A 21251-nucleotide genomic window follows, 5' to 3' on the forward strand; every position below is an offset into this window, starting at 1 on the left:
GGACGTTAAACCCCATCTCTCTCTCTCTCTCTCTCTCCCTCGCTCTCTCCGAAATGACCTAGTTTGTGTCCTACCCCAACAACTAGACACAGTTCCTTGTTAGGCCCTCCATCCTGTACAACTGACAAGTGGAAGCAACACAGGAAGATCCCCAAGCAGCCCCCTCGACCAGCAACGAGGGGAAACCCGAGACCCCATGCCAAGCGAGGCTCCATTAAGTACACTGTAAGTCCATAACCATAAACCTAGATTTACAGCAAATTTATATCTGTTTCTACAGAAAACAAATAAAACCGTTTGAGTGGCATCCATTATATTTTATTTAAAAAACGTACAGCTAAAGTATGATTGATATCTGAATATAAACCTTGATTCATATCTGGACAGGTTCGCATTTACCTACTTGTGCACCATAGTCCAAACTCATACATCATGTAATGGCTAAATCTACCTAAGGCAGATCTTCTGTTAGGCCTCAAGCATTATATTAAAACACTAATTAGAAATCTATTCACATGCTAAGCCCATAATCAACTTTCTAGATCATCCGATGGTTTTGATTTTCAACGAATTTAAACACGATTGCCAGTTAATAATTTAATTTAAAAAAATGGATAATCAAGACTTTGTTTTTTTATTGTAACAACGGTAATAATGACACTCGGGACTACACTGTTCTTCAAACGGCCATTACAACATTGCACAGAATGAAATTGTCAATATATTCCCTTTCCATTATCTATTGTATTGTTTTAACTAATATCTAAATCTTAAATTATGCATCTTTAAACCGTGGGAAATTGGGAGATGCTAATTGAAGGCCAAAATGGCCGCTTTATATAAATGAGTATTTTGGGAAATTCTAACCCGAACCCTAACCCTAAAACTTTTAAGAGGGGTTATAGGTAAATTGGATCCGATTTCAGTCTTCTAAAAAGGGTTAGGTTTAGGGTTCGGTTTAGTATTCCCCAGAATTCTCATTTATATAAAGCGGTCATTTTGGACTCCGGAAACATCCGAACCTCCGCAACCGGCCTACAATTAGCATTTTCCTGGGAAATTTCATATTCTAGAGATAAATCCAAATGACGCACCGTCACTTTAACTTATAGTACAGCGCTTTGTTGCAATACCAGAAAGAACGCCAACAAGTACAGTACCAACAGTCTTGAGTATAGTTTTAAGAATCCCATCTTTCGGCGACGACTCGACCTCTTCACGCACCTGTTGACGAGTATCAGAATTCCTCAGTGCTTGTAACTCAGCCTCTAGTCTCCTCTTCTCGTTCTCATGCTCTTGTGTTCGCCTGGAAGCAGATTCTTCGATTTCTCTCTCCCGTTGTTCAAGTTCTTCGTGTCTCTTTTGGAGTTCTCTTTCCCTTCTATGTTTTTCCTCGTCGATTAACCTCATTTTTTCGTTGAGTGCCTCCTCTGCCGCTCTGTACATCTCTCCCGTATAGTAAGATCCGCCATTTTCATGAATAGTTCTCCTCACCATATTAATAATTCCATCAACATCTGCTTGAACTTCGGCGTCATCTGCACGATTATTTATGGTGACGCAGCGTGAACGACATCGTTGAACTAATTCGCTGAGCTCCGGTGGAACTCTCTTCAGATAATCGGCCAATGTTAGCTTCTCGAACGTCAGAGATTCTTTACCAGTGAAGACGATTACAACATGGTTGATGACATCCTCTCCAAAGACAGCTACCAGATGATTTACGGTATCCAACTCCTCCTTGGTGAATCGGCTGATGCTGAGGACAAAGAGAAAGGTGTGGGGACCGGGTGAAGACAGGCCGATGCACCGGACTATTTCCATAGTGGTTTCCTCGTTACTCTTTCTGGTGTCGAAAATCCCTGGTGTATCGACGATGCAGATCTTGGTACCATCACGAAGATTACCTTGCGCAAATTTACATTTAGACGTGACGGACATTCCAATAGTGCTTGATTCAAAGTGATGTCTTCGAAGCAAGCTGTTCCCCAACGCACTTTTTCCCACTCCCGTTTTACCGACCATAACCATTCTGATTTCTGAAATGGAAAGAAAAATCATAATTATATGAGAGAGAGAGAGAGAGAGAGAGAGAGAGAGAGAGAGTTTAAAGTCCACTCGACACAAACTAGGTCATTTCGGGACTAACACACAGTTCAATTATATTTCAATAATTCGCTTGCGCATAGGGGTCTTTAGCAGTGTGTGAAAATCGGAGGACACGTAGAAAACACACGCGGTTGGATAGGCGACTCCTCTCCTGGTCACGTACAACCGGGAATCGAAACCACGCCAGTTGACTCAATGACAGACCTTAAGATACAGCGCACACGTGCTAACCATTCGGACCCCCCCCCCCAATTATATGAACCTTGTATTATGATAACAACAAAAGCTATAGATGTTGTGGGTGGGGGAGGGGGTGTCCGGATGGTTAACGCCTTAACAGGTTTAATACCATTTCTCGGTGTAAAGATTTGAGAGTACAGGATGAACAAGACTAATATGATCCGTATAGATAAAATAGGACTGGTTAGTAAAGGCTTGTATCGCTGACACAGATGTGGTGTTTTATGTGACAGGTCAATAACTAAGACGACTTCACGCAGACGGCGGAAATTTCGTTAGCTAATAATTTTGTTATGATAGGACTGGGTAGAGGTGGGTAGTTGGGGCATCATTCCAGGTGTGCACCCAGTCAAAGAATTGTGTGGAGGGAGCATCATTCGATTGGTGTACCAAATCAAAGAAATGGGGTTTAACGTTCAACTGCTCCGAACTGGGCTAATGAAGACGGGCATACGCCATACAGTGTGCTATGATAGAAATGTTGCCCGGTCAGCGGCACTACGGCTTACTCGTATATCGAATTCCAACTGCCAAATGATCTTTTACGTGCACGTCAATGTGTACATGGGACCTCGGTTTTTCGTGCACGCCATCCGAACGACTAGACAGCTGTAATTGTAAGGCCCTCCGTCCTGCATCACTCCAAATCAAAGAGCGACAGTAAAACTGGTCTCAGGTAGCAAACTATGACGTAATTATCAGAAATAATTCAAAACTGATTGGCTTCAGTTCTTCCTGGAGATAACGTTCATTATACCAAACATATAGCGGTAAGCAAATGATAACTTTAGTTGTTCGAAATATAGAATTCTTAATCATCTCACGAATTCTTAATCATCGCATGAATTCTTGATCATCGCATGAATGTAAACAATGTGTCTAAATTTAAAGTCTATTGGATGATTATCATTAGCCTACAGAATGTCCACAATAAATGGCTGGTGACAGATCGACGGGTGGACGAATGGACGACTCGCCGAACAAAGAGGGCGACGACAATATAAGGCAGTATAAAGGTTGCCAACTTTTTCACATACCATGGGCCAATTTTTTTATACACGAATTAAGATGTGCCATACTACTTACTATTGTGCCCCCTCTGTTCTGGTAACAAAATTAAGAAGAAACGAAACGAAATTAAGAAAAAAAAAAACGAAACGAAATTTCACCTACCATTATTTATACTGGATGCCGCCATAATTTTTTAATCTACAAAATAAAAAATGAAGTTCAGCAAATAAATTTATTGGTGTAGGTGGATAGTGTAGCACCATGGTCGTTTGCCATATATGGAAAGCGGGCCGAGCAAATCCGGTCGCCAAATCCTTCGTATGACTCATGCACTCTATTCTTACTACAGATCTTAATAACCCTGTGATCGTCTGGTATTTTTAATTCTCTTCTTTGGCTCCCTTTTCACGTTGTGTATTTTCTTCTTACTATCTCGGTAGTTAAGACGTTTGTCTTCTCAGTAGTTAAGACGTTTGTCTTACCAGGAATAACAATGTATCAGTTCGTTTTTACATTTTATACACCAAGCACTGATTACATAAGATACAAGTATAGATTACAATAAAGTTATTCTCTCAATCCCAATCCACCCAGATTCGCTGGGAGTCTGCTGATAGAAATTGCTACATCTTTTCCCTCTGGAATTTAGCGGCTGTCTGACGAATGCCCCTTCGTTCGCTCCTTCCTAGAGTTTTACGTCCACTTCCACCATAGGTGATATCGTAGACAAGACGAATGCCCAGAGATATGTAGCTTTGGGTTTGGACCTTCAATTCTCTAATTGGTCAAATATGACGTAATTAATTATATTGATTGGTTAAATAGCCTAATGACGTCCAAAACCACCCTTATATGGACATTGAAAACGTACCACCAGAAGTGTCACACGTGTTATTTTTTTTATTAACCCATAATTAAATGTTTACCAAATTATAACTCTTTTTATGTCGAAATTCGTCACTCATTATTTGAGTGCACGAGATCTGACTTTTATAGAATATGTGAATCCAATAATTAGTTTAAGATACATTATGTAAGGTTTAGATAAAGAGCTAATAGTTCTTGCTATAATAGTTAAAGATACATTATGTAAGTTTTAGATAAAGAACTAGCCATTCTTGCTATAATAGTTAAAGATACATTATGTAAGATTTAGATAAAGAGCTGACCATTCTTGCTATACTAGTTAAAGATACATTATGTAAGATTTTGATAAAGAACTAGCCATTCTTGCTATAATAGTTAAAGATACATTATGTAAGATTTAGATAAAGAGCTAGCCATTCTTGCTATAATAGTTAAAGATACATTATGTAAGATTTAGATAAAGAGCTAGCCATTCTTGCTATAATAGTTCGGAAATAGATAATGTTAAATGAATAATTTGAAAATTTCATTCAAAATACTCTATTGCGAGCGAAGATATTAGCCTTTGAAGGTTTGACAAGACATATGCAATAATTTCAACCATGGTACTGGTTGTTCGAAGCTATGTCTCGCTCCTCCATTTTTAAATTAAACCAAAATAGGACTGAATCGTTCTAATCTATTTAATATCGGAGAAATCCGATGCCATCAAGAGTTGCTTATGGCCTGGATCAATTAATTAATGTCTAATTAATAAAGAAAGATTTGCAATAGTCAGATTTATCTCTTGCATAATGTATGTTTAAAGATACAATATAATGTTATATATGGGGCTGGAACTAAATACGAGAACAACTGGTCAGGTTTCTAATAAGTTTATAGTTGTTAAACGTAACTAAAGAACTGACTGTTTCTTGGGTTTATATGTCGTACGTTACCAACTCAAAAACAAACCTTCTCGGGTGCTACCTACTAGCGAGCCACGGTGGATTAGTTGGTAAGACGCTGGTTCGCTAGCCTGGAGGTCGCGTGTTCGATCCCTGCATTGGCCGAGAAAATTCATCGGGATTTTCCGACGTGATTCCCCCTTGTCAGTGGTGCAGGACGGAGGGCCTAACAAGGACAGCTGTCTAGTCGTTCGTATGGAACTAAAAACCCGTGTATACATTAGCGTGCACGTAAAAGATCCCTTGGCAGTTGGAATTCTATATAAGAATAGACCATAGTGCCGCTGCCTGGCTAAAATTTCCCTCATAGCACACTGTATGGCGTATACCTATCTTCATTAGCCCTATCAGAGCAAAACAGTAGGATGTTAAACCCCATTTCATTTCATTTCATTTGCTACCTACTACATGTATACTCTATACCTCAAAGGGGTTAATCCTATTAATTAAACAATTCTAATTAATTCATAATAACACAACTTTATAGATTTACTATTTCTTGGTTTATTACATGCAACGTTTCAATACTCTTACAGGTATCTTTATCAAGCAATGATCAATAATGAATAACAACCTTACATTTATAGTACATCCACGAGTAAAACAATTTAACAGTAAAAACATAGCATTAATTGAAGACATAATGGAAGATTAGATAAAGAGTTGGTAGTTCCCACTATAATAGTTAAAAAATAGATAATATAAAGGGAATTTGCTAAAAATTTCAATCAAATTGATCCACTACGAACAGAGAATTACGCCTAGCCTTGATCATCATTACTAAAGTCGGTACGATAAAAAACATAGTCTCGATTATCCATTTTTGATTTAATCAGAAGCAGCAGAACGGGTTCTAATCCAGTAAATATCGCAGGCTAGTCATGACATCGATAGTTGATTATGGTCTAGATTTAAGTTAATTAATGTCTGATTAATAATTTAGATAACATTTCAGGCCTAAAGAAAGACCTAAAATAGGCAGATTTAGCTCTTGCATAATGTATGTTTAATTTAAAGAGCAATAATCTTACAATAGTAAATTAACATCCGCTTCCAACCATTTTAATATCGCAGACAAATTGTCTTATTTTATTTTGTTTAGTGATTGCGCCTTTCCTGTGGGAAGAAACCTGAGTACCCGGAGTAAAGGTACGAGTTTCAGCAACCAAGTCAAAACGGGTACCGTGTCACCCCATATGGCGTGTAATGGAAACCGAAATCAATCTAAAGTTTCCGCCTAACTGTCGACCAATGGCATGAGTTGTACTATATATCCTCTCCAGGAATAGAACATGAAAATGAAATGAAATGTTGTTTATTTTCTTCAATAGGCAAAAGGCCTATATAAGTTCTCTCCCAATATATCTGAATTGGATTGAACAACAGGCAAAAGTTTGTATAAGTTCTCTCCCAATATGTAACATTACATCATTAAATCTTATGTTTACAATAAACGAAATGCGATCGGGTTTAACGTCCTACTGGTCTCCTCCGATTGGGCTAAAGAAGACGAGCATACGCCATACAGTATGCTATGAGGGAAATTTTGCCCGGGCAGCGGTACTATGGCCTACTCTTATATCGAAACTCAACTGCCAAGGGATCTTTTACGTGCACGCCGATGTATACACAGGACCTCGGTTTTCCGTCCCATCCGAACGACTAGAGAGAGCGAGAGAGAGAGAGAGAGAGAGGGGGGGGAGATGGGGTTTAACGTCCACTCGACACAAACTAGGTCATTTCGGGACAACCATATGGTTTAAATTTATTTCAATAATTCGCTTGCGTGTAGGAGTCTTTAGCAGATGGAGGAAACCGGAGGACCCGGAGAAAACCCACGAGGTTGGACAGACGAAATGAAATGGGGTTTAACGTCCAACTGTTCTGTTCCGATGGGGGCTAATGAAGACGGGCATTACGCTTCATTAGGACATTTTGCCCAGACAGCGGCACTACGATCGACTCTTATAACGAATTGCAACTGTCAAGGGATCTTTTACGTGCACGCCAATGTGTACACGGGACCTTGGTTTTTGTCCAAGCCAAACGACTAGATAGCTGTCAATGAAATTAAACTGTGAACTTACCGTGTGCGTGTGCTTATCGCGTGTCGTGTAAATTGATCATATCATATAACTATAACTGCAGGAACCAATGTCGTATGCTTGAATAAAATCACTATCTAGATGCACGCTGTTATATCAGTGTGTATACACTAACTACCGTACATGTATACAGGGGCCTGTTTCACGAGATTTTAACTAAGATAAAAATCCACATTTTAGTAATTTGATTGGATAATATAAGATTGATTTTTGTGCTTAGCCAATCAAAATTGAAGTATCTACTAAAATTGGATTTTATCTTTAGTTAAGATTTCGAGAAACAGTGCCCTGAACTATTATTAATAACATAGCTACGTTATAGGGGAATTCTATTTCGTAAAATTGGTGGGGTTTTTCATTGACATCATACATGTATAAATAGACCGCTCACGCCTTATGATAGGTCAGGGCCGTCATGACACACATCTTATAGAATATGTGAATCCAATAATTAGTTTAAGATACATTATGTAAGATTTAGAGAAAGAGCTAGCCATTCTTGCTATAATAGTTATATTAAAGATACATTATGTAAGATTTAGATAAAGAACTAGCCATTCTTGCTATAATAGTTATATTAAAGATACATTATGTAAGATTTAGATAAAGAGCTGGCCATTCTTGCTATAATAGTTAAAGATACATTATGTAAGATTTAGATAAAGAGCTAGCCATTCTTGCTATAATAGTTCGAGAATAAATAATGTAAAATGAATAATTCGAAAATTTTATTCAAATTACTCTATTGCGAGCGAAGAAATAAGCAAAGGCCTATATAAGTTCTCTCCCAATATATAACATCATTAAATCTTATGTTTACAATAAACAATGCTAGACTGTGTATATGTATAGGTAGTGAGTTATAAATATATATATATATACAATACTTGGAGTGTAATGGTAACATATATATTCCTTTAAATGTTAAAGTATTAAAATCTCTTGCTATCTTTCATGTATTTTTGCACAATGTCAAATATTTTAGAATTGATATTATATCGAATTATAAATGCCAAGGGATCTTTTACGCACGCAAAAGGTGTACACGGGTCCTCAGTTTTTCGTACCATTATAGAGTTTGTAACAGACTAAGGCATTAGTAAGCTAAATATATTGTGAAATGAAATGAAATGTGGTTTAACGTCCTACTGTTGTGCCCCGAACTGGGCTAATGAAGACGGGCATCCGCCATACAGTATGCTATGAGGGACATTTTTGCCCAGGCAGCTGCACTATGGCCTACTCTTATATCGAATTCCAACTACCAAGGGATCTTTTACGTGCACACCAATGTATACACGGACCTCGGTTTTTCGTCCCATCCGAACGACTAGACAGCTGTTCTTGTCAGGCTAAATACATTGTAATGTAATTCAGTTAAAATTAAAATGTCAGCTTACCGTCTGCTTATCGTGTGTCGTGTAAATTGATTATATAACTATAACTGCGTGAACTAATGTCGTCTGCTTGAATGGAATCAATATCTAGATGCACGCTGTTATATCAGGGTGTATACGCTAACTATACAAAACTATTATTAGTAACATAGGTTTTCTCAGTATGACTGTATTATTGGAGAATTCTATTTCGTGAAAATAGATGGGTTTTTTTTTGTTGGTGTTTACCTGAATATAAAACTACTGCAATTATTCATCGTCAAAGAGTAATGTTTTTTTTTTATGAATTGGGGTTTAACGCCCTACTGTTACGCTAACTATACAAAACTATTATTAGTAACACAGCTTTTCCCATTATCACTGTATTATTGGGGAATTCTACTTCGTGAAAATCGAGGGGTTTTTTTTGTGCTTACCGGAATGTAAAACAAGTATAATAATTCACCGTTAAAGAGGAATGTTTTTTTTATGAATTGGCGTTTAATGTACTGTATTTTTATGAATGAAATGAAATGAAATGGGGTTTAACGTCCTACTGTTCTGCTCTGACTGGGCTAATGAACACGGGCATATACAGTGTGCTATGAGGGAAATTTTACCCGGACAGCGGCGCTACTGTCTACTTTGACATCAAATTCCGTCTGCCAAGGGATGTCAAACTCATTTCGATTTGGGCGGGGGGGTGGGCACATGAACTAAAATTTCAGAGCAAGCGGGTCGAAGATATACAAAAGTTCTAAAAACAAAGCCAAATGTCCTTGAACTTTATTGAATTCTAAAAACAAAGCTAAACGTCCTTGACACAGGTAATTTTTTTTAGACTGGTTTCCAAATTGCCAAGATATAATATTGAACACAACGTTCTCTTGTATTAGATACAACTTAGATATCTATGACATACAGTACAGAAGTCAGAGTTTACTGAAACCGGAAAACGTTCCACGTTTGCGGCGATTACCCAATGTTTACATTGTAGCTATTTTGGATAGCCTCATTTATCACACAATTAGTTTCTCTGTAATATTATGTTATGCACTAGTTAAAGATGCATTATGCACTAGTTAAAGATGCATTATGCACTAGTTAAAGATGCATTATGCACTAGTTAAAGATGCATTATGCAAGCGGTAAATCTGCCTATTGCAGGTCTTTCTTTAGCCCTTAAATGTTATTAGACATTAATTAATTATTAATTAGACATTAATTAACATGAAAATACTTATTACCCGATTATGTTGGAATGTCGGTAATATTGAATACATTAATTATTTACGTTATGCCTCAGTGACCTGATGTTATTGATTGCATTATTTGTTTACTTGTAACCTAGGCGACCAGATGTCTCGCCTGTTTGTCGTTTTTGTGCGGACTGAAATAAACACAATTATAGATAATTTGCTACACGGACGTTGTTATTTTTGAGTTTTATTATTTGGTACGAATTTGATGTCTTGTAACGAACTTGTGTAGTCTTCAGTTTTTGTCTGTCAAGCGTCTAGTTAGCCAAGGCTGTGACCTTGTTGTGATCCAGCCATCATAGGCGACCAGACGTCCCGATGTCACATGTTGTCGAGTTAAATCAATGAAGAATTTAATTTCGTTTTTGCGCGGACTGAAATAAATACATTATAGAAAATTACTACACGAACATCCAAAAACTTTAAATTTTGGGAACAATTTATGATTAAACTAAACATACCCTGTTTTTCTACAATTAGCTTCGCTTGAAAACAAATAAATAGTATACTAGTTTTGGATATGGCATGGTGGCCATTCAAGGCAGAGAGAAGGACATGAAGTTTAACGTCCACTCGACAAAAATTAGGTCATTTCGGGACTAACATATGGTTCAATTTTATTTCAATAACTCGCTTGCGCGTAGGGGTCTTTAGCAGTTGGGGAAACCGGAGGACCCGTAAAAAACCCACGAGGTTGGACAGACGACCCTACTCCTTGTCACGTACAACCGGAAATCGAAACCACCTATTTACATCTTGTGACCTTGAGGAAATTATGCATATGGCCTTGTCAAATAGATCTAGCCTGTTAAAATGTTTTTTTTCTTAATCTTCGGGGGAAATAACTTATTTAAAAACCAAAGTATTATTTCAATGCACTTAAATGTGCTGTTCAACAGCTTTTAGTTACAAATTTTTAAGATTTGAAATTTTAAGCAAAACGGATTTCACGTTATTCAAGTGGCTATTTATTATTTATCGAGAGGGGATCACGTGGCTAAGTGGGTAAGAGGCTGGCTCGCTAGCCTGGAGGTCGGATCTTCGATCCCTACATTGGCCGAGAAAGTTCATCCAGATTTTCCGACGTGGTTTCCCCTTGTCAGTGATGCAGGACGGAGGGCCTGACAAGGACAGCTGTCTAGTCGTTCGGATGGGACGAAAAGCCGAGGTCCCGTGTACACATTGGCGTGCACGTAAAAGATCCCTTGACAGTTGGAATTCGATATACGAGTAGGCCGTAGTGCCGCTGTCCGGGCAAAATTTCCCTCATAGCACACTGTATGGCGTATGCCCCTCTTCATTAGCCTAGTGTAGGAGCAGAACAGTAGGACGTTAAACCCCATTTCATTTCATTTCATTTATTTATCGAGACACACAGACTAACAGTCGACAATCAAGTTTATGTGACCTCACGATGACTAGTCCTTATTATAGGCGAGGTTTCGGGTGAATTATTTATGGCTGTACAAAACAACAACGAGTTTCAAGAAATAACATTCTCCAATAACGTAAGATATCTCGAAAACCATGTTACTATTAATAGATTTATATCGTGCATCTGCCTGGTGATTTCATTCAAGCAGACGACATTCCTCGCTGATAGTCTACACTGAATTTTCACCTGCAGTTTATATGATCAATTTTTACGACACACTATAAGCAAAAGGTAGGTTGACATTTTAATTTTAATGATTTTAAATATATTTAGCTATTGCTTTTACCTGTGTACGTGTGTGTGTGTGTGTGTGTGTGTGGGTGGGTGTGGGTGTGTGTACGGGTGTGTGTGTGTGAGAGAGAGAGAGAGAGAGAGAGAGAGAGAATTACCGTCAACGCGACATTTCTAGACTAGGTCATTTCTAAACTGACATATTTAAGGGGGGTGACCTTTGTACTTGAATTTCCGTTTGTCCTGGGCGTAAAGGGGGCATTAGGTAGGATTAGATAAAAAAAATTGAAAAATAGATAATGAAAACAGAATATGCAGAAAAGAGAGGTGGTTTGACACAAACTAGTGTGCCAGTAGTAGTTCTTTAATCAGGTTCTGGATGACAAGATTAGTTTCAGCTTCTATTAATACTTTTATTCTGCCTCTAACATATTATGTACAAACATCGCAATGTTAAAGACCCCCAGGACTAAATTACATCAGTTGTCCGTTGTCCGGTCTTAACTCCTTGACCTGGAGTTAACTACCAGACGTCGCCTAGCCTCCGACTACTCTCATGTCCTGCCTGGACCGCTCTCCCTATTTGTTTTTTAATCTGGGTTTATAAACCCTTTTAAACAAAGGTTCTTATTAGGCATCTGGCTAATGTATCCCATATCAAGTTTACATTCGATACATGCTAATCAGACAAAGAAAGTTTAAATAAAACATGGCAGCAAGTTAACGTTTACATAATCATTACATAATCACATAGACCAAGAACTTCAAGCATGTCGATAACGATCAGGTGTCAAGTTGGCAGGAAGCGTCTTTAACATCAGATAATCTGATTATGTAACACTAGGTCATTTCGCGACTAACATATGCATCAATTTTTATTTCATAATTCACGTTTATAATGTTTATGCCCCACCATCTCGCGAGAGATGAACCTATGTGGAGCCTAAGAGTTGGGGTGGGAGGGGGGTGGGGTCTCACATATTTTGAGGGTCCGTTATAGTCTTGAATTTGATGAATTCGTTTAAGAGGAATTAGTAACAATGCCTCACTGAAGATTTGTACATGAGCTGTTAAAACATGAGGATTTACTCTAGAAAGCGCCATTTATATTACAGTCAGGGGCGACAATCACCCATGACCCCTTAGAGTTGGGAGCCCACACCGGACGAGACTCATGATCCTCCGGCCCCCACTCCGTCCCTGCATTACACCCCGATTTCCAATCACAACCGGGTAATAATATCCGTATAGAAATTAGGCAATGTCTACACGGGGTACATTATCCGTATTAAGGTCAGGTCATGTTTACACGGGGAATATTATCCGTATTAAGGTAAGGCCATGTCTACACGGGGTACATTATCCGTATTAAGGTAATGCCATGTCTACACGGGGTATATTATCGGTATTAAGGGAAGGCCATGTCTACACGGGGTATATTATCGGTATTAAGGTAAGGCCATGTCTACACGGGGTATATTATCGGTATTAAGGTAAGGCCATGTCTACACGGGATATGTTATCGGTATTAAGGTAAGGCCCCATGTCTACACGGGGTATATTATCCATATTAAGGTAAGACCATGTTGTATCCGTACAGAGATTAAGCCATGTCCAGACGACACACCTTGAAATATATGAAAAAGTAGCGGCACACCTGACTAAATATATATGAAAAATATTTGAATTTTGCAAAATAAAAACATGGCAAGTCATAGACGACATACAACCGTAGACACAGACTAGTAATGGACACATAGAATCACCGAAATTAAATACATGAAAAGAAAAACACATTTCATCCGTCAATTAGCTGGCTTCTTTCGCGGCACACTTAGGAAGATCTTGCGGAACACAGGTGTGCCGCGGCACACTGGTTGAGAATCACTGTGTTAACCAATGGGAACCTCAATTTGAGAAAATTAAATTTTCGTGAATATGTGGATCTTGGTGTTTTGGCTGTTAGCTATGGTGTTCTATTTCGGCCACTTCCCGCGTCGCGAGACGCGCGAGGCAAAATCCGCGTCGCGCGTCGTGCGTCGCCCTTTTTTAATGTTAAGCTATAGAGAAAAAATAGCGATGCCGGCTTTTTAACAAAACGTCGCCCTTTAAAAGGCGACGCGTCGCGCGACGCGACGTAAAGGGCGCCCTTTGCGTCGCGTCGCCTTTTCGATTTTAAGTTTAGAATAGAGATTTAAAACATAACACATAATCTGGGTATTATAGGAATGTATTGTTATATAAAGGATATTAATGACAGTTCCTTGTGTCAAATATGTATTGAACATAAAATACCAAACGGCAAATAAACTGCAAATGAATTCTCCTGCGCATTTCATCACCAAAAATATAAACAATATCTGTTCAGAAAAGGCGACGCACGACGCGACGCGAAGGGCGACGCGACGCGACGCGTCGCCTTTTAAAGGGCGACCTTTTGTTAAAAATCCGGCGTCGCTTTTTTTTCTCTATAGCTTAACACTGAAAAAGGGCGACGCACGACGCGCGACGCGGATTTTGCGTCGATGCGTCGCCTTTTTTCAAGGGCGACGCGCGAAGTGGCCGAAATAGAACACTATAGTTAGCGTCCATTCTAAATCCTCGCCTTCTGAACAAGGCAACAAGTCGACAAAATCCACCTGACAAAGCGAGAATATTACTCGTCAATCGTCGTCTTTATTTTGTCGTTTTGTCAAGTCAATTCGACTTTTCGCCTTCAAAAAATGCCATGAGCGGAATTTGGCGGAACTACGGCCTACCTTTATTTCGAATTCCAACTCGACGCTTTATTTATTGATTGTATTGAATTTTATTTTTTATTTTGTAGATTAAAGAATTATGACGTCATCCAGAATAGATAAGGGTAGGTGAAATTGCACTACAAGCTCGTTTCATTTGTTTTTTTTTTCTTCTGATTTTTAGAAACCTATCTTAATTTCACCACCTGCCTCATTCTGTCACCAAACAGAAATGCTCGTATTTTCGATTCCTCGCTTGTACGCGACAAGGAGTAGGATCGCCTGTCGAACCTAGTGGGTATTATCCCAGCACAGCTAAAGTCTCCTACGCGCACGCGAATTATTGAAATAAAATTTAACAATAATGTGAGTCCCGAAATTACTCATCGATACTAATATTTGTGACTGTCGTTTGTTTCTCTGCCTGTCTCTTCTGGGTTGGCGGCTACAGTAGGGCTGTCCGGAGGCTGATTGGTGTATAGCTCGTGTTAGCGCGGACCGGGAGTAACATAGACCTAGTGGCGAGAGACTAACACTTTCGGTTTCGGAGTTTTGGACACGCACACGAATGTAGGGCGAACGTTATTTTTAGAATTGAAGAAAAGGGTTTGAAAATACATTTTCTACCAGGTTTTGGTGACTATTCATGATTTTGAGGCGGAAGGATACAACAGTTGAGAGGTTGGTTAGGTTGAAATGTAGGGTCAAAAATTGCATGTTTACTTGTCTCTACTTCCAGCTTGTGTATCTCAAGTTTTCCATGGTGAACCTCATACGTGCTTTTGGGCAAGAGGTTGCCACGTGTTGCTCCATCTGCGGTAGAAAGCGTTCTACCCAACGAAAATTTGAGAAAAAGTTAGAGCCGGACTAAGAGACGAGAATTAACATTAAAGTCAATGCCGACAATGGGCAAATCTTTAGTGATCTGTGGGCTTATGTTTCTAATTCTGGTTTCGGAGTTATAGTGCTCCGGCTCAAGGCTATACCCGTGCTAGTGACTTTGATAATATGCACGTCACGCACGGATAGTGCTGATTGAAGGACTGTTAACCGAGACTTATTATCCTGGCAACGGTACTTGACAATCGAGAACATAAACTGTCACTCGGCAATCGTCGGACACAATATGGAGGAATTCTTATCAACCTTTGCCCATAATGAAGTAATTTGACTGACATTTCTAATAATGTATTCATTTTTTCGTTATCTTTTTTTTTGAACCGGTCAGTTCTTTATCTCAATCTTACAAAGGCTCAGGAATTATAATTTTCATTTTCATTTCAGAAATTAGAATTATAATTTTCGTTTTCATTTCAGAAATTAGAATTATAATTTTCGTTTTCATTTCAGAAATTAGAATTATAATTTTCGTTTTCATTTCAGAAATCAGAATGGTTATGGTCGGTAAAACAGGCGCGGGAAAAAGCGCGTTGGGTAATAGCTTGCTGGGAAGACATCACTTTGAATCCAGTACTATTGCAAGGTCTGTCACGTCTAAATGTAAATTTGCTCAAGGTAACCTTCGCGATGGCACCCAGCTCTGCATCGTCGACACACCAGGATTATTCGACACCAGGAAAACTAACGAAGAAAACACGATGGAAATAGCTAGGTGCATCGGTCTGTCTTCACCCGGTCCACACGTCTTTCTCTTTGTCCTCAGCATCAGCCGATTCACCAAGGAGGAGCTGGATACCGTAAATCATCTGGTAGCTGTCTTTGGACAGGATGTCATCAACCATGTTGTAATCGTTTTCACTGGTAAAGAGTCTCTGGCGTTCGAGAAGTTAACATTGGCCGATTATCTACAGACCGCTCCACCGGAGCTCAACGAATTAGTTCATCAATGTCGTTCACGCTGCGCCACAATAAATAATCGTGCAGATTACGCCGAGCTTCAAGCAGATGTTGATGGCATTATTAATATGGTGAGGAGAACCATTCATGACAATGGCGGGTCTTACTATACGGGAGAGATGTACAGGGCGGCAGAAGAGGCACTCAACGAAAAAATGAGGTTAATCGACGAAGAAAAGCATAGAAGGGAAAGAGAACTCCAAAAGAGACACGAAGAACTTGAACAACGGGAAAGAGAAATCGAAGCGTCTGCTTCCAGGCGAACACAAGAGCATGAGAACGAGAAGCAGAGACTAGAGGCTGAGTTAGAAGCACTGAAGAATACCGATACTCGTCAAGAAGTGCGACAAGAGGTCGAGTCATCGGACAGTATTGTTAAACTGATAATTAAGACTATTGGAGATGTTCTGACAGCCGTGCTGGCTAAAGCTGCTTCTGCTGTAATAAAAAAAAAGTTGTAATTCTTGAATAGACGTACATAAAAACAATTTATATCCAGATGTTAATCAAAGTTTAGCTTGTATCTTTTTTTAGTTTGCTGTATTGTAACCTTTTAATTTGCTTGATTTGTTATATTTTTTTTCTAAACAATATTTATTCACAGAAACTGGATTGGAGAACAGGCAGAAGCCTATAGATCCCCTCTCCATTTGTTATATAAACTTAGTAACAACATAAACAGTGTTCCTGGGCAGTTAATTGGTGATTGAAATAATTGATCCCACAAAGTGAAGTCAAAGAAAGTCATAGACGATAGTGTGTGTGTGTGTGAAATAGCTTTATGTAACGTCCGCTTCCACCGAGGTGATATCGCAGGCAATAGACGATAGTGTCTTATCGATCTATACCGATGCCCAAAAGAAAGTATACACACTAAAAGAGTGACTAAGTTTTGTTTAGATTAAAAACATTTGATAAAGCATTACTGAGTTTGTCTCTTGCGTCCAAACTCAACATTTCTAAGCAAAATAAAAATGTGAAACAAATTGACATTCTACCCAAATACCGTATTCCATGGAAAAACGACTTTGGTTGATGCAGCACAAAATGCACAGTGTACTTTCTTTTGGACATTAGTATATTTATTGGGTACCACGACTTAACTTTATCCGTAGTGTCACAAAGTGACTAAAGGCCTAGGCCCTGTTTTGCCTGATACGCGAATTCCTTCTCGTATATTAAAAAAAATAATAAATGTGTGAAATATGATATTTAATGGGTTGTATCATCCCATAAATTCTTAATAAGATAATGTGAAATATATAATCCAGTAGTTTATTTTATAGTTTATAATCCAGTATGGTTTTTTAAAAGCCCACATTGAAATGTGGTCGTATATTGTCGTCGCCGCCGTCCTTCGGTCCGTCTGTCCGTCCATCCGTAATTGTGGACGCTCTAGAGGCTAAAGTTAATACCCGATTGACTTTAAATTTATATACAGTGTTTAAGGTCATGAGACGAAGATTCCTGGTGATTGTCAACGATTTCCGATAATTACTGCCAGAGTTATGGCCCTTGATCACTTTTGAAATATCTTGTGGCCGCTCTAGTTAATACCTGATTGACTTTAAATTTATACACAGTGTTTAAGGTCATCAGATTCTAGAGACTAAAGTTAATGTTGGAATATTGGAAGCCAAGTGATTTTCAACGATTTTTGATAATTACTGGCAGAATTATGGCCCTTGATTACTTCAAAATATGTTGCGGATGCTCAGGCTAAATTCATCCGATTAACTTTAGATTGATACACAGCTGTGAAGGTCTTGACTCAAAAAGTATGTTGCTTTTCAGTGATTTTTGATAACTTGAACAGCTAATTCCATGATATTAAATGTTTGTTTGCTATACATTACCTTGGGGCAGAACTAGAAGCCTAAACAATTCTAATGATTTTCTATTAATTACTTAATGAGTTTTTACTCTTAATCAGGTCATAGCGTAGGGTATTATTAATACATCATTATCGACAAAAGAAACAAATATGCCACAACTCTTGTTGAGTGCCCAGACGACTTTGCTGCTGTGGGCGTATGTTTCGTTGCCTGGCAACCTATCTTTATCGGTTGTATAACACCATAAGTTCTTAATAATATAATATTAATGTGTTAAATATAATCCAGTAGGGTATTGAATCCAGTATGATATTTTGTGCGTTGTATCATTCCATAATCTCCTGAAAAGATAATACAAATACATAGTTTCTTTATCCTTAAACACATCGTTGCAATCGGGTATGTCCGATTTTAAGTATATTAGAACGGTTCAGTCATTTGATGATTTAATCTAAAATTGGTCCTCGAACAACCAGGTCATTGTTTACAATCAGTGCACACATCTTGTCACACTGATCAGCAGTGAATATTCGCTAGTGCGTCATGATAGGGATGACGTCGATGCGGCTTAATGAGCTCCAAATATTAACTTTTTCCTTCTGCAAATTAAAATCTAGAACATTTTTTTAAGCATTAGAAAAATAAATAAAGGTGTTTGAAGTATATGTAGGTAAAAAAAATGTCCTATTTAGTGTAAATGAGTATGTAAAATGAGTAAAAGGTAAAAGGCACCATTCTGCTCGAACCAGTGACGTCTCATGTAAACAATGCACACGTCATTGAACCAATGATTGACGCCGCGTGGTGTGGCGTCACATAATAAAGCAGAAATCTTTTACAGAGCTATTAGTTTTGGCAATTCAGGCATTTGGACACAGCTCACCAAAACACCGTCACGAATGGAGGGTGAAAGTTATTTTTAGTCTTTCTCTCACCTTCCCTTCCCCCCTTTTGCATGGTGATTTTTGTTGACGTTGTAGTTTAGAATTGAAGAAAAGGGTTTGCAAATACATTTTCTGCGAGTTTGTTTTTTTTTGGGGGGGGGGGGGATTCGTGATTTTGAGGTGAAAGGATACGAGAGTTGAGAGTTTGGCTAGATTGAAGTGTAGGTAAGAAAATACTTCCAGTTTTCCATGGTGAATCTTATACGTGCTCTTGGACAAGAGATTGCCACATGTTGCTCCATCTGTGGTAGAAAGCGTTCTACCCATCGAAAATTTGGGAAAACGTTAATTAGAGCCGATCTAAAAGACGAGAATGAACATTAAAGTCAATGAGAAAATCATTAGTGATCTGTGGCCATTTGATGGTTTTATCTTAAAATGGTGAAACGAGGCTTAGCCTCGAACAACCAGGTCAGTGGTTACAATCAAAGCACACATCTTGTCAAACCTTCAAAGGCTAATATCGTCGCTCAGAATAAAGTAATTGGAATGAAAGTTTCAATATGTTCATTTTCCATTATCTATTTTTAAACTATTATAGCAAAATCGCCCAACTCCTTATCTAAATCCTACCTAATGTATCTTTAATTATATGTTCGGGGTTTGCTACTTGAAGAGCGTACATAATGAAAGCTTAGTAGAGTTTCAATAGCAGGTGTGGCATATATAGATGTGATTTGACTCAGTTAGCCGAATGGATGTGATTTGACTCAGTTTGCCGAATGGATGTGATTTGACTCGGTTTGCCCAATGGATGTGATAGGACATACAGCATTAAATTTAGTTTAAAAGCCTAAATAATAAAAGTTTTTAATAGTAGACGTGAAATCTATTACAGATCTATTGGAAGCACATGAAAACAGTTTATATCCAGATGATAATCAGAGCTTAGCTTGTGCCTTTTTTAAAGATACATTATCTAAGATTTCGATAAAGAGATAGTCGAAGTTAAATTTCACCAATTTCAACAGATTAAAGATACATTATGTATGATTAAGATAAAGAGATAGTCATTCTTCCTATAATAGTTCGAATGTAAAATGAATAATTTGAGAACTTCAAATTACTGTATTGCGAGCGAAGATATTAGCCTTTGAAGGTTTGAAAAGACGCGTGCATTAATTGCAACGACCGTACTGGTTATTCGAAGCTAAATCTAGCTCCTCCACCTTTAAATTAAATTCAAATTGAAATATGGCTCAACCTTTCTAATCTGCTTAATATCGGAGACACCCCATGGCATCGAGAGTTGATTATGGTCTGGATCAGTTCATAAAAGTCTAATTAAAAATTTAGATACCATTTCAGGCCCAAATAAAGGCCTGCAATAGGCAGATTTAGCTCTTGTATAATGTATGTTTAATAGAATATAATGGAAGCCACTCAAAATATCTCATAATAACAAGAACGTTGTATGTGTTTTCTGTTGAAACAGGAACAACTTTGCTGTAAAGTTTCAAGCTGCCAGAAGAAAATCAATCTGATTAAAGTACAGATCTATATTTCGTTTCGTTTTTTTATTCTTTCGATGGCCTACACTACATGAAGATCTGACCGGTTGTAGCGATAGGTCGCGTCAGAGGTCATACGAGCAGCTTTTGACCCTATGACGTAGGACATTTGATTAACTAATCAGCATTGATGTTTCTAGTGGATTACCCACAGTTCCGTGCACCACGCCGTAACAACCGTTCCATTGGCGAATTCCTCACTTCAAGCAGAACATGAGTTAAATAAGAACTATTCCAGATCTTAGTGTAGTAAAGACAAGTAAAATGAAATTTTGAACTATAAAAAAACGAAACGAAATAGGATCTGTGTTTTAATCTGATTGGAAGAAAATGTTACAGTTTGAATGGGAGCACCAAGGCCCCCTACCATAGGCGTACTTGCTGGGTGACTGTTAGGGGGGCAGAACCGGAAATGCCCGAAAAAAATTTGGGTTAGCGCCCCCTCCCCCCCCCCCCACACACAAAAAAAAATTGGGAAAATTTGACAAACGCAAACGCGTTTTCCTGCTATTCCAGCCTTTGAATACAGCAACTTCAATTGTGTCCAATATAGCCTACCTTAGGTGGCTGACCCGAATCCCATACAAACAACCGATCGTCGCGGGGTATGGGGGCCTTGCCCTCATGTAGAAAATTTTGAAAATGTAACCGCCGCAAATGCGTTTTCTGCTATTATAGCCCGTGAGATGAGCAACTCCAGTGGTTTTGTAACCGAAATCCCACTCAATGCCGACCTGAATTCCAACCATTCAATCAGACTGTTGCAGCTGCATTCACAAAAAATAA

General features: G+C 38.5%; 2 protein-coding genes across 3 annotated transcripts; one reads left to right on the forward strand and one right to left on the reverse strand.

Moving 5' to 3' along the window:
• Nucleotides 1-296: 296 nt before the first annotated feature.
• LOC126815216 (GTPase IMAP family member 4) lies at nt 297-8801 on the reverse strand. Of its 2 annotated transcripts, none has more exons than XM_050540811.2 (3): nt 8680-8801; nt 3523-3558; nt 297-2039 (listed from the first exon to the last, which is right to left on the reverse strand). In XM_050540811.2, the coding sequence occupies exons 2-3, from the start codon at nt 3545-3547 to the stop codon at nt 1102-1104; spliced, it is 963 nt and encodes a 320-aa protein (XP_050396768.1). In that variant the 5' UTR covers nt 3548-3558; nt 8680-8801; the 3' UTR covers nt 297-1101. The 2 variants fall into 2 exon arrangements, with proteins under 2 accessions (XP_050396768.1, XP_050396839.1); XM_050540882.2 differs by lacking the exon at nt 8680-8801 and adding an exon at nt 7262-7402.
• A 2658-nt stretch (nt 8802-11459) lies between these two features.
• LOC126815365 (GTPase IMAP family member 4) lies at nt 11460-19022 on the forward strand. Its single transcript, XM_050540997.2, has 3 exons — nt 11460-11580; nt 14408-14443; nt 15702-19022. Exons 2-3 carry the CDS (start codon nt 14419-14421, stop codon nt 16634-16636), a joined length of 960 nt encoding a protein of 319 aa, XP_050396954.1. The 5' UTR covers nt 11460-11580; nt 14408-14418; the 3' UTR covers nt 16637-19022.
• Nucleotides 19023-21251: the final 2229 nt, after the last annotated feature.

Source organism: Patella vulgata, chromosome 1, assembly GCF_932274485.2.
Source record: "Patella vulgata chromosome 1, xgPatVulg1.2, whole genome shotgun sequence".
In the NCBI taxonomy this organism is placed as follows: domain Eukaryota; kingdom Metazoa; phylum Mollusca; class Gastropoda; family Patellidae; genus Patella; species Patella vulgata.

Coding starts and splice junctions, on each gene's coding strand:
- LOC126815216 (XM_050540811.2), bottom strand. CDS start 3,547: ATGGCGGCATCCAGTATAAATAATG. Junction 2,040..3,522: donor GGCATCCAGTATAAATAATG/GTAGGTGAAATT, acceptor TTTCCATTTCAG/AAATCAGAATGGTTATGGTC.
- LOC126815365 (XM_050540997.2), top strand. CDS start 14,419: ATGACGTCATCCAGAATAGATAAGG. Junction 14,444..15,701: donor GTCATCCAGAATAGATAAGG/GTAGGTGAAATT, acceptor TTTTCATTTCAG/AAATCAGAATGGTTATGGTC.